This window comes from Macaca nemestrina, chromosome 11 (genome assembly GCF_043159975.1).
Source record: "Macaca nemestrina isolate mMacNem1 chromosome 11, mMacNem.hap1, whole genome shotgun sequence".
Lineage (NCBI taxonomy): Eukaryota > Metazoa > Chordata > Mammalia > Primates > Cercopithecidae > Macaca > Macaca nemestrina.
In genome coordinates this window covers 2,892,476-2,906,246 of record NC_092135.1, presented here as the reverse complement: position 1 = coordinate 2,906,246, position 13,771 = coordinate 2,892,476, and the positions used below count along the sequence as shown (strand labels likewise).

The 13,771-nt window shown below is 44.9% G+C and overlaps 1 protein-coding gene across 10 annotated transcripts in view; it reads right to left on the bottom strand.

Annotated features, from left to right (window-relative positions):
- LOC105492414 (Sin3A associated protein 130) overlaps positions 1-13,771 on the bottom strand; it is an 86,927-nt gene that overhangs the window by 30,403 nt on the left and 42,753 nt on the right. For 4 of the 10 annotated variants that reach the window (XM_011759467.2, XM_011759469.2, XM_011759464.3 and 1 more), the window contains exons 14-15: positions 11,478-11,655; positions 5,144-5,248 (exon numbers count right to left, since the gene is read on the bottom strand). In XM_011759467.2, coding sequence (XP_011757769.1) covers positions 5,144-5,248; positions 11,478-11,655 — 283 coding nt within the window. The remainder of the gene's footprint in view (positions 1-5,143; positions 5,249-11,477; positions 11,656-13,771) is intronic. The other 6 variants (XM_024796206.2, XM_011759465.3, XM_024796207.2 and 3 more) reach the window with 3 other exon arrangements.

Here is a 13,771-nt window from a genome sequence, read left to right as displayed (position 1 = left end):
GGCTACACAGTGAGACCGCCATCTCTACAAAAATAATATGAAAATCAGCTTAGCAGGCTGGGTGTGGTGGCTCGCCCCTATAATCCCAGCACTTTGGGAGGCCAAGGCAGGCAGATCACTTGAGGTCAGGAGTTTGAGACCAGCCTGGCCAACATGGTGAAACCTTGTCTCTACCAAAAATACAAAAATTAGCCAGGCCTGATGGTGGGTGCCTTTAATCCCAGTTACTCGGGAGGCTGAGGCAGGAGAATCACCTGAGCCTGGGAGGCAGAGGCTGTCGTGAGCCAAGATGGTGCCAGTGCACTCCAGCTTGGGCAACAGAGTGAGACTCTGTTTCAAAAAAATAAATAAAATAAAAATAGCTGGGCATAATGATGCCCACCTGCAGTCCCAGCTACTCAGGAGGCTAAGGTGGGAGGATCCTTGTGCCCAGGAGTTCAAGGCTGCAGTGAGCTACGATCACGCCACTGCACTCCAGCCGGGGTGACTGGGCAAGACCCTGTCTCTAAAAATAAAACAAAAATAAGCAAATAAAAACCCGAAGTGTTCCTTAGCTGAGGACTAATTGTGGCACCAACACACCTCAGAACATCACATAGTATAGAGAAACAGTCACTTTTTCTGGTTTTTCATTTTCCTGACCTCTAAAGATGCTATGTCCTCAGGTCTGGTCCTTACACCACTTCTGTTCTCTATTTATACCATCTTCCACTCTCACAGCTCTAAAGAACACCTGCTTACAATTCCTAAATCTCTATCACCAGCATGGACTTCTATCTTCAATTCTAGAGCTGTATTACTTCAGAATTTTTTTGTTGCTGTTGTTGAGATGAACTTTTGCTCTTGTTGTCCAGGCTGGAGTGCAGTGGCGCGATCTTGGCTCACTGCAACCTCCGCCTCCCAGGTTCAAGAGATTCTCCTGCCTCAGCCTCCCGAGTAGCTGGGATTACAGGCATGCGCCACCACACCCGGCTAATTTTGTGTTTTTAGTAGAGATGGGGTTTCTCCATGTTGGTCAGGCTGGTCTCAAACTCCTGACCTCAGGTGATCCAACCACCTCGGCCTCCCAAAGTGCTGGGATTACAGGCGTGAGCCACTGCGCCCAGCCTACTTCAGAATTTTATATCTGTCTATTTGACACTTCCACTTGGGTGTCCAACCACATAGATATTGCAAAAGTAAAACGACTGAAACTAACCTGATTTTTTTTCCTGCTCTTCTCAGAGCTTTCCTCATTTTAGAATGCTCAGGTAAAATACGGGAGCTATCCTTGACTCCTCTCTTTCTCTCCATTCCATCAGAAAATGTTGTCAGCTGTACCTTCAAATCGTATCCAGAATCCAAACACTTGTTAAGACATATGGGCAGGGTGGGGTGCTCATGCCTGTAATACCAGCACGTTGTGAGGCTGAGGTGGGAATACTGCTTGAGCCCAAGAGTTCCAGACCAGCCTGGGCAACATGGCAAAACCCGGTCTCGACAAAAAAAAATACAGAAAATGAGCTTTGGTATGGTGGCTCTTAAGCTACTCAGGAGGCTGAGGCAGGAGGATTGCTTGAGCCTGAGAGGTTAAGGTTGCAGTGAGCTGAGACTGCACCACTACACTACAGCCTGGGTGACAGAGTGAGACCCTATGTCATTAAACAAATGAACAAACAACAACACTACCTCCATGTAGGTTTAAGCCGTGAAGATAGTTAACGGTTTTATCAGCTCTCACTTGTCTTCCTGCTTCTACCCTTGCTCTGCTGCAGTTTATTCTCAGCACGGTAGCCAGAGGGATGCTTTTAAAATAAGTCAGATCATGTCACTCCTATGCCTTAATCCTCCAATGGCTCTCTGTCTTAGAATAAAATCCAAAGGTTTCTGAACAGCCCACAAGGCCCTAAATAATCCAGCTCTCAGTGTCATCTCTAAGCCATTTTGTGCAGCTCTCCCCTCCGGTTCCAGGCTAGTCTTCCTTCCTGGTCCTGTGATTCCGAATACACAGGTAGTCCTCACTGAGCACGAAGCTCACACGTGTAAATATCAGAATAGTCATGCAGCACATAAGGATGTTTCAATGAACAAGGGACCACGCACATGACAGTGGTCCCATAAGATTACAATTTCTGGCCGCGCACGGTGGCTCACGCCTGTAAACCCGGCACTAGGGGAGGCTGAGGCGGGCAGATCACCTGAGGTCAGGAGTTCAAGATCAGCCTGACCAACATGGAGAAACCCTGTTTCTACTAAAAACACAAAATCAGCCAGGCGTGGTGGTGCATGCCTGTAATCCCAGCTACTCTGGAGGTTGAGGCAGGAGAATCGGTTGAACCCCAGAGGCAGAGGTTGTGCTGAGCCGAGATTGAGCTACTGCACTTTAGCCTGGGGCAGCAAGACTGAAACTCTGTCTCAAAGATAAATAAATAAAGATTATAATTTCTATGTTTAGATACACAAATATGTACCACTGTGTTACTACTGCCTACAGTATTCAGTCAAGTCCTGTACAGGTTTTTAGCCTAGGAGCAACAGGTTGGACCATACAGTCTAGGTATGCAGTAGGCCATCCCATCTAGGTTCGTATAGTGACACTCATGATGTTCACACAACAATGAAATTGCCTACTGATGTGTCTCTCAGAATGTATCCCCACTGTTATGTGGCGAGCTCTACGGTCCCCAAATCACCACGAAACTAACAGAGGCCCATGATGATCAGTAACCAATCACATCACCTCTTAAGTCTGGTAATGACCAATCACTGACCATAAACAGTTCCGCATAAACAGTTCATCAAGCAAACAAAGCATGTCATTGTGTTGCTCTGGCGTCCCAGTGATAAACCAATGTGAAATTTTAAGAAAACGGAAGACTGAATGTGAGAATGGGTCAACCAAGATGAAAATGCAGCAAAAGATCAAAAAGGGATGAGGCCAGAAGTGAAATTATATGTGATTTGAAGATTTCAAAATGGACCAGCAAAGAGAAAAAAGGAGAAGACCTACACTTGTAAAAAGCTGTATGGACCGGCCGGGCGCGGTGGCTCAAGCCTGTAATCCCAGCACTTTGGGAGGCCGAGGCGGGTGGATCACGAGGTCAGGAGATCGAGACTATCCTGGCTAACATGGTGAAACCCTGTCTCTACTAAAAATACAAAAAACTAGCCGGGCGTGGTGGCGGGCGCCTGTAGTCTCAGCTACTTGGGAGGCTGAGGCGGGAGAATGGCGTGAACCCGGAAGGCGGAGCTTGCAGTGAGCCGAGATCACGCCACTGCACTCCAGCCTGGGAGACACAGCGAGACTCCGTCTCAAAAAAAAAAAAAAAAGCTGTATGGACCATACTGAAAAATGTAGTGAATATAAAAAGGAAGGTAAAGTAGCTTTATATCATCTTTCAGTCTAAACTGCATCAGGAAAGCCACTTAAGGCAGAAATAGAGTGTTTATTTCTATTTTGGACTGACAATAGTAATAACCAAAAAAAATTATAATTATTCAAGGCTGAAGTGTTGAAGTTAGCTCCCACACTGAAAGAAAATGGTAATTAGGAAAATGAATTACTGCTAGGGAAGGCTGGTTTTAGCATTTCAGAAGTCAATATGACTGTGAGTGGTGTTGAGTGAATCAGCAAACTGCCATCACACAGAAAGATGGTGCTATAAAGTGTGTACCCAGAGTCCAAGAAGAAGTGAAGGCAACGTGGTTTTGAGGAAAAGGATGAAGAGGTCTCAGCAGTTATGCTGGCAAAAACCTTCACATTTAATGAAGTCTTAGAGATGTTCCACAACACTGAAGGGCAAAGGGTGAATGATGGAAATAGACCTCAACTTAGAGTGTGACAGTTTGCCAAGGTTCACGAGGTCAAGAGATAGAGACCACCCTGGCCAACATGGTGAAACCCCGTCTCTATTAAAAATACAAAAATTAGCTGGGTGTGGTGGCACACGCCTGTAGTCCCAGCTACTCCGGAGGCTGAGGCAAGAGAATCACTTGAACCCAGGAGGCGGAGGCTGCAGTGAGCGCCACTGCACTCCAGCCTGGTGACAGAGCAAGACTCTGTCTCAAAACAAACAAACAAACAAAAAGAATCTATCAATCTATCTACATGTGTATGCAGAAAAGATGTGGAAAGATACTTATCAGAACTATTTTCCTGACCATAGAGGAAGTCTACAGGAAAAAACAAACAAACAAAACCCCAAAACTGTTACTGGTCAACATTATTCTAGGAAGTGGGATTGGCAATGTGGGTAGAGAATGAGACAATAATTTTCACTTTATACTTTAAGTATTTTTATATTCTCTAATTACTTTTTCCAATGTAATATTACTTGTGGAATGAGAAGAGAAAGAACAAACACTGTCATAAGGCCGGGCATGGTGGTTCATGCTTATAATCCCAGCACTTTGGGAGGCTGACGCACGTGGATCACTTGAGGTCAGGAGTTTGAGACCAGCCCGGCTGACATGGTGAAATCCTGTCTCTACTTAAAAAACAAGCAAACAAACAAACAAAAAAACAAAAACAAAGCCAGGTGTGGTGGCACATGCCTGTAATCCCAGCTACGCCCGAGGCTGAGGCAGGAGAATCTCTTGAATGTGGGAGGCAGAAGCTGCAGTGAGCCAAGATTGTGCCACTGCACTCCAGCCTGGGCAACACAGCAAAACTCTGTCTCAAAAACAGAAAAAACAAAAATAAATACTGTCACGATGTCATTTTTGAATGCCATAGCAACTGGGTGTTTGCTATAAGGCACATACAAAGTGTTTTAAATGTATCATTTTGCTTAAATACACAACAATTCTATGAGGTAGATGTTATATGAATGCGCAATGCCCACTTTATAAATGAGGCAAATGGGAATCAGAGAGGTTGAAAAACGCTTTCAGGTGATGCAGCTAGAAAGAGCATGTAAATTGGGAGTGGTGACATATGCCTATAGTCCCAGCTACTCAGGAAGCGAAGGCTTGTTACTTGAGCCCATGAGTTCAAGGCTGTCGTGTGTTACGATTTTCTATGATGGCGGCTGAGCATAGCCACTGCACTCCAGCCTGGGCAACACAACCTAACAAGACTATGTCATGCAGGCATATTAGACTCCCCGCCACTGCAACGATGTGTGGTTACAAGCAAGAGTGCTAAGAACACTTAGGTGCTCACCCTGCAGGCCTAGGTGACCCAGATGTACTCCGCATAGAGCTTTCCACTCGAGGACTAGCAACATCAGGAGGCTGAGGAGGAATGAGGGTTTTCCGAACCGCCATTCTGAAAGAGACAAGAGACAAACCCGGAAAATAGCAGTCCAAGGGCATTCAAGGATAAGAAATACAAGATACGCATTTGCCAGGCATACCTAGGACAAAATAAAAGCCCTACATTGACTAAGTATTTTTAAAATGGATTTTTATTTTCTCAGATACCACAGACACATTACCAAAAAACCCAAATAGTACAAAAAGTCTTTAAAATAAAGAGCAGGTCCCGTTCCCCATTCCTGCTCACTTCCTGTCAGGCTCCCTCCAAGAAGCAACCACTGTGACTCTTTTAGCTGCTGCTAGCATGCCACATCTCCCTTCTGCTGAATGTTATTCACACTGAAAGCCATATTAAGTGTTTACAGTTATTACTACGCCTGTGGTGTTTATAAAGACCTGGAAGCTAGGTGAAAAAACCTGATCCAGGAAGAGCTGGAGATCAATTGTGTTGTACAGCAGAGAGGCCACGGAAGGCTCTGATGGAGAATTAACCATCAGTTTAGCACTATGAAAACGGGAGCAATCCTGACACATTTAGTTTTGGTAAAGTGGTGGGAACAAATACCAGTTGAGAGTGGATTTGAGAGAGAATAACTAGACAAGAATATACCAGTTTACAACACTTAATCACTAATGGATCCGGGTACTGATCTTCAGAGCCACCAACATCTCAAAAAGGGTGACCGCCAGACACTGTGTGCCTTCTGGTAAGAGACCAAATCACCAAACTACGAAGCAGTCTTGCCACAAGCAGCAATAAAAAAAAGAAAAATCAGATCAAACCTTCAGAGTTAAGTAACAACTTACAGAAAATGTGGAGGACAGAACAAGTGAAATTACACTATGGGTGCAACAGGTTGAACTGAGTTCTTTAAGATATATGTAAGTCCCAATCTTTAGTAACTGTGAATGTGACCTTACTTAAAAAAAGGGCCTTTGCAAATGTAATTAATGTAATTTCTTATCTTGAGATCCTTAATTACATTTGGATGTAGAGTTCTGGATGTAGAGTTTAGTTTAAGATCCAGTGACAAGTATCCTAGTAACAGAAAGGGAAGGGAAATTTGAGACACAGGTACGAGGGCAAGGCCATGTGATGACGGAGGCAGAGATTGGGGTGCTGTGCCTGCAAGCCAAGAACACAAAGATCAACAGCAGCCACTGGCAGCCAGCACGAGTAGATTCTCCCTGAGAACCTCCCAGGGGAACCAACCCTGATGACACCTTCATTTCAGATTTCTAGCTACTGGAACTATAAGATATGCACGTCTGTTGCCTTAAGCCAGAAGATTTGTGGTAGTTTGTTACAACAGCCCTAGGAAATGAATATATTGGGGATACCATCAACAAAATCCAGAGAGGGTACGGCCCAGAAGACCAAGTTTCTTCAACAAATAAACTGCAGGAAAAAAAAAAAAAAAAGAGGAAACCTCAATAATAAAATGGTTTTAAAAGTCATATTAACTAATCACAATGTATGCATCTTATCAGAATACTCATTCAAATAAATAATATAAAATATAACAAATTGTGTGACATTTCAGACCACTGGAAACCTGAACAATGACTGGCTATTTGATATTAAGGGGTTATTGGTTTTTTAATGTTATGTATCTCTCCATAGGAACATGCTGAAAGACATACAAATGAAATGACATGGTATCTAGGATTTGCTTCAAAATAATATGATAGGAGCGGGTAGGTAAGCATATAGGTGAAGCAAAATTGGCCAAGAGCTGATAAGCTGAGAACTAAAGTTGGGTGACAGGCATATATTCATGTTCAAAAAAAAATTTTTTTTTTTTTGAGACACAGTCTTGTTCTGTTGTCCAGGCTGCAGTGTGGTGGCACGATCTCAGCTCACTGCAATCTCTGCCTCCTGGGTTCAAGTGATTCTCCTGCCTCAGCCTCCCGAGTAACAGGGACTACAGGCGCCCGCCAGCATGCCCTAGCTATTTTTTGTATTTTTAGTAGAGACGGAGTTTCACCATGTTGGCCAGGCTAGTCTCGATCTCCTGACCTCAGATGATCCGCCTGCCTCGGCCTTCCAAAGTTGTCTTTTGATTTTCTTTTTCTCAAAAAAGGAGCAAGTTTGTCGACTAACAGTGAAGACGGAAGAAGCCTGGGAGTTGTGAAAAAAGGAAACATAAAACAGTTGTCTGGAGTGGTGCAGGCGAGTGTACTTTGATGGGCTGCTTTAAGACCGTAGTGCGTCTGTGAGGCTGAGCAAGGCCAGTTAGTTGGCAAGGTGGCTTTCCCTGCCATAATCTGCTGTACATGCCACATAAACGAAGCAGAAAATTGGACTTAAGTCTGGTTTTGACAAAGTGAAGTGAGGTGGGGGTAAGGCAATGACTGCCAGTGACCACAGACTCTGAATCAGGAAGAGCAGAGAAAGATGCCATGAGAGGCAGGGAGGCACATGAAAAGGTGGATCAATGGACTGGAGGAGGCTGCTGGGGTCCCTCTGGAGCTGGAGTTCCGTTGGGAGGGAGGTGGGAAGAAAGAAGACGGGCGAGGGGCATGGGAGTACACAGACAGGGTCAGGAAGGCTCACTGAGCTTATGTGCTAAGTGCTCACACCGGGGGGTGGCGGTGGTGGAGGCAGGAGAAGCATTCAAGTGCCTGAGGGGCCAGGGAGCTGGCAAACCATTTCCGATCATTAAAGGTGAAGACAGGGTTCCACTATCACTAAAAAGTGCCAGCCATCATGTCCTTCCAAAGGGCGTACAGATACACCTGCACAATCTAACTTGACTCTCTCAGCCTGTAGCTCTGCCCTGCCCAACAAGAAAGCCGTATGGTACTACTGAGCGCCTGAAATGTGCCAAGGGCAACTCAGGAACAAAATTTTTAATGTCATTTCACTTTAATTAATTTGAATTTTATAATGGATACTTGATCCAGTTATTGAGAAACTTTTTATTGTCTGGAGTAACTTGGTTATGTGAAACTACTTTTTCAATTGTAGGTTTTATGAAATCTAAATGCAGATCAAGTGCTTTTGAGGAGACGTGGTCTGAAAATGGCAGTGAGGCATGACAAGGTCACCTAGCCTACCTCCAGGCTGAGTGACAGCAGGGATGTGGAAGAGAGGCAGGGACCACTTCAGACAGCTGCAGGGCAAGTTGAGTTCCTGAGGAAGAGCCAGGTTTAAGGCAAGAAGGCGTGGAGAAAGAAGAGACAAGGGCACGGGGGTGAAGGCTGGAGTGTCGCGTGATGACAGGCTGTGAATTAGGGGCACAGTACAAGCGTCTTTGGGAGGAAGCACGGGAGATGCAGGCACATCTTTTTGTCTTCCAGTGCGGCAAAATTTCAAAATACTGGCCTGAGTTTGTTGCATCCACCGAATACTGTGCAGAGCATTTCTGTAGCCAGGAAACTCATTGCTTTCCATTTTGGTAATTTTCTATTACTTTATAACTCCTCACGTTGTAACGATCCCTGCTCCTTTTCTCTGATCTCTCTTGCTGAAACCCATTACCTGGAGGCTGGATTTCCTGAACTGGTTCTTTTTATTGTTGTTTTAAATTTTCTCCTTTTTCTCCAATTTTCTTGTCTTTTTGTTCTACGTTTGAGATTTCTTCAATTTTATCTTCCAACTCTTCTACTGATCTTTCAATTTCTGCTATCTTATTTCAGGACTGGTTCTTTTCTCCTCTGAATGTTCTTTTTGCATAGCACTGTGTTACTGTTTCATGGATGTAACCTTTTGTTTTGTCTTTCTGAAGGCATCACGCATAGTGTTTGCTTATCCTTGTTCATTTGTTTTGTGTTTTATTCTCCCTGCCAAGCCTCTACATCTTCCAAGGTGCTTTGGGCATGTATTTATTGTCGTTTCTGTCGTCCACCATTAGAGGTCCCCTCAAATATGTGTCTATCTTTGGTTGTATGTTCATGATTAAGAGTAGGGGAGTGGGGAAGAGGGACTGAAATGCTGGCTGGGGGCTCTGAGCTTTGGAAGGGCATATCTACTATGAGGTTCACTGCAGGGTCATCTAACCCTGTCCTTAGGGAAGCCCTCGTGTCAGTATCTTTAGAGCTTCCCCTTGGGCCGGAACGACTCCCCAGAAGGAAAGTAGAGTCCTCTTCTCATTTTCTATCAAGAATCAAGTTCACCTGCCACAGTTCTATCAGCTGAAAGCAGGGAGTGGACTGGGAAGTGTTCAGCATTCCATACACTCATGGTGAGTCACAATTTCTTTCTGGTAAAATACCCATGACCTCCATAGCGCTGGGTGATCCCAGCGGACCATCTGCAGAGTTTGAACTTTCAGGCTCCTGCTGAAGCTGGGAAGGGGCAGTACACCACATGGCATACGTAGAAAATGGGATTCTGGGCTCTAACTTTAACACTTTTCAAACTCAAAGGTTTTAACTTATCCTCCTTAAAAGAGAGAGCCCCTTCCTTCGCCCCCAGGATCTTCCTGTTGTTGGTCCTTTTGAAGATTTTCCAATTTTAAAAGAGAATGGTTCTCAACTTTCCCCTATGCAAGCTTCACATTTAGCTTTCTCAGAGCCAGGATGCCATCACCTGACGGTCTGCTTCCCAGCTTCAGTTGCTACTGTGTCCTCTCCTGTTCTCCCCTTCCTTGTGTGTTTACAACTTTTTTGGAAAACAGTTATATAGGGTTATGAGAGGGAGAGATTTCAGACCTGTGTAATCAATCTGTCATCTTAACCACAAGCTTTGCCTTGTGCTTCTACTTAATAAGGTAACTTTGTCACGGACTGACTTATCCTTTAAAAAAGTACAAAGTATTCACAAGCAGCAAAGATAGGGACTCTGGTCTATGCACAGCTGTGGAAATAAAAACCCTGCAGGGACCCTAGTCCCAGCAATTTAAGTTTGCACTTGCTTTAATCTGTTGATGTTGATGCTATTAGCTCAGGTGAGCCACAGAAACTCTGCTCTCTGAAACATATCTGCTCATCTCCCACCTCCAGAATGTTTAAGTTGAACAGCACAGCACATACCTTCCTGCCTATGATCCACCAACTGAGAAGCTTACATGGCAACACAAAACACTATCTGCTACTAAATATGACCCTTACTACACTTCAGAAATTGTCTGCCCACAGTGATTTAGAAGGGGAGCAGGGAAGTGCTGGAAAGGGCAGGTCCCTGGCGAGGACTCTACCCCCGGCTGTGCCCACGGATCTAGGTGATGACAGGCATTTTTGTTTTCCTGCCCAAATGCTGCATTTTCCCCAGACCACCATGGCCTGCAACACCCTGATCCTGTGCCTATAAAAACCTCCGAGACCCTAGCAGGCAGGCACACAAGTGGCTGGACATCAAGAGGAACACCCTGGCGAAGGAAGACACAAGCAGCTGGAAGGCAATGGGACGGCGAGGAGAGCATGCCGGTGGGAGAGCACGTGACAGACGCTGGCACGCCAGCAGGCCACCGACCAGCAGAACGACGCAGTTTGGCCAGGGCAGTCAGAGAGCCGGGGCCGTTCCATGTCCCTTCTGGCTCCCCCATCTGCTGAGAGCTACTTCTACTCAGTAAAACCCTACACTCCTTCTCCACGCCCACGCGTGACCCCATTCTTCCAGTACACCAAGGCAAGAACCCTGGGAAACAGAAAGCCCTCTGACCTCGCCATAAGGCAGGGGTCTAATTGGGCTGGTTAATGCAAGTCATCCACGGACGGCTAGAGGAAAAGAGCACTCTGTAACACATGCCCACAGGGTTTCGGCTATAAACATTCACCTCTAGACGCCGCTGCAGGGTTGGAGCCCCACAGTCTGCCCGTCTGTACGCTCCCCTAGAGGCTGGAGCAGCAGGGCAATGAGGAAGCAAGTCACTCCCCCATTGCACGCCCTGAGAGGGGGACAAGGGAACTTCTCCTGTTTCAACAGCAACGATTCATGCTGAATGAAGTATATAGTATGAGTTAATGTAACTACCTACACAAGCCCAAGAGTTAATTATAAACTACTTTAAAAGTTCTATGATTGAAGTTCCAGAACTAGAGAGAATTAAAGCAGTATGCAACAGATGCTTACACACTAACACCTCACTGACTCCAGGATTTGTTAAGATCTCACAGTCTCAGCTGGGTAATGCTCCATTGAATAATCCTGTGGTCAAGCTGTTTTGGAGGAAATTTTAACATGCCACAGAAAATGAGAGATGAGTTTGATACCAGCATTAGATAAGACTGCCTATTCTGTATACCAGTTATATCCAGAACCAGAGGTGTCATTTGGCACCACCAGGTCTACTCACCCATCTGTGGCAGGTTTCTTGCGGAGTATGCTTGGCCGTGGCGATGAGCCCTGGGCAGGAGCGTTGGTGCTAGCACTCTGGCTGTGGGTCTGCACCACGGTTGTTGCTGCTGGAGCAGCACTGAATGGATTGCTAATAGGGTTGGCCACAATTGTGGCTCCATCTGCCAACACCACTGCTAGAGGAGAGAAGCAACAGGAAAGAACATTGAAGAGAGGGAAACAACAGAAACAAAATGCCGCAGAAGACACAAATACAAACGATGAGACCACTAGAATTAGGGATCCATGTTCTAACTGTCCAGTTTCCAACTGATAAGGGACAGGAGCACAATGTCCGTCTGACAAAGAGCAGACAGCTAAACGGGAGCAGTTACTAAGTCTACCGGTGCGTGATCCACACCATTATTTTTTCTTTTTCCTTTTTTTGAGAGAGAGTCTTGCTCTGTTGCCCAGGCTGGAGTGCAGTGGTGCAATCTCAGCTCACAGCAACCTCTGCCTTCCAGGTTCAAGTGATTCTCCTGCCTTAACCACCAGAGTAGCTGGAATTACAGGCGCACACTGCCACATCTGGATAATTTTTGTATTTTTAGTAGAGATGGGGTTTCACCATGTTGGCCAGGCTAGTCTCGAATTCTTGACCTTAAGTGATCCGCCCGCCTTGGCCTCCCAAAGTGCTCGAATTACAGGCATGAGCCACTGCGCCTGACCCATACCATTATTTTTTCTTTGCTCTATAATCACAGTCACTAATAAATGAGATAAGGTGAACAAAGTATATGGTATCTAGTATAGTCTCTCACTCTACTAGTTACTTCACATTTTTTACTGATAATAATTCTTACCATCACTGTAATTCCCATTTTAGAGATAAGAAAACTGACAGACAGGAAAGGCTTAATACAAGAGCCACAAATAGAAAACAGCATCTACCAGCCTGATAGCATGCTCCAATGTACACTTCAAGAAACGTACTCACTCAGTTTTTATAAAATACCAACCTCTCTCAGCCCTCAGTAATGGCACCCTCCCCAGTCTATCCTTACAAACACATTCAACTAACAGATATTTTAACTATACACTTAAAGTGAGCATCGAAATACTGGTGAGCATGAGATCATAATCAGAAAATATCAGTGTCTGACAGTTTTTGACCTATAAAAATGGCAATTTCATAGGAGTCAACTTAATACCATGCATTTTCTGGCAGGTGCCCTTAAAGATGTAGTACACCATCCTACCAGGTGGGTCACTATGGGTAAACTGCATCTCTCTCACAGACAGTTAGTTTAGTAATAAAAAATCGGAAAGACTTTGCTTAAATAGTTGAACTGTCTACAGAACAATTAAACACATAGCTCCAGCCAGGCGCAGTGGCTCATGCCTGTAACCGCAAGCACTTTGGGAGGACAAGGCTGAAGGATAGCTTGAACTCTGGAGTTTGAGACCAGCCTGGGAAATGAGCAAAATCCCATTTCCACAAAAAAATCAAAAATAATTAGCCGGGTGTGGTGGCATGCACTTGTAGTTCTTGCTACATGGGCGTCTGAGGCGTAAGGACTGCTTGAGCCCAGAAGGTCAAGGCTACAGTGAGCCACGATTGTACCATTGTACTCCAGCTGGGCAACAGAGTGAGTGAGACCCGGCCTTAAAAAAAATAAATCAGCACCTTGGCTGAGAAACAGCCATTTTGCTTTTTTAAACTACATCAGAGAAATGGCGAATTAATAATAATTCAAGTACATGGAATCTTAAATTCAGCCGGAAAAAAAATAACAACCCGGCTGGTGTAATGACTCATGCTTGTAATCCCAGCACTTTGGGAGGCCAAGGTGAGTAGACTGCTTGAGCCCAGGAATTTGAGACCAGCCTGGGCAACATGGCAAAACTCTGTCTCTATTAAAAATACAAAAATTAGCCGGGCGTGGTGGCACCTATAGTCCTAGTTACTCAGGCGGCTGAGGTGGGAGGATCACTCGAGTCCAGGAGATTGAGGCTATGCTGAGCCAAGATCACACACCACTGCGCTCTAGCCTGGGTGACAGAGTGAGACTGTGTTTCTGTCTCAAAAAGATCTAATTACAGTGACTTATTCCACTTTTCAAAATGCTATTCCACTAGTATTTCTTTTTAAGCATTCATAATATTAGCTAACATCAGCATAAGATTTTACAGCTTTATGTACAACTCTGAAGAAAATCTTCAATGAGAACACTACTTATAAGGTGAATTTTTCCCCACAACTAGGAGCTTTTAAAAAAGATAACACTTCTCATTATGTGCAAATGAATACTA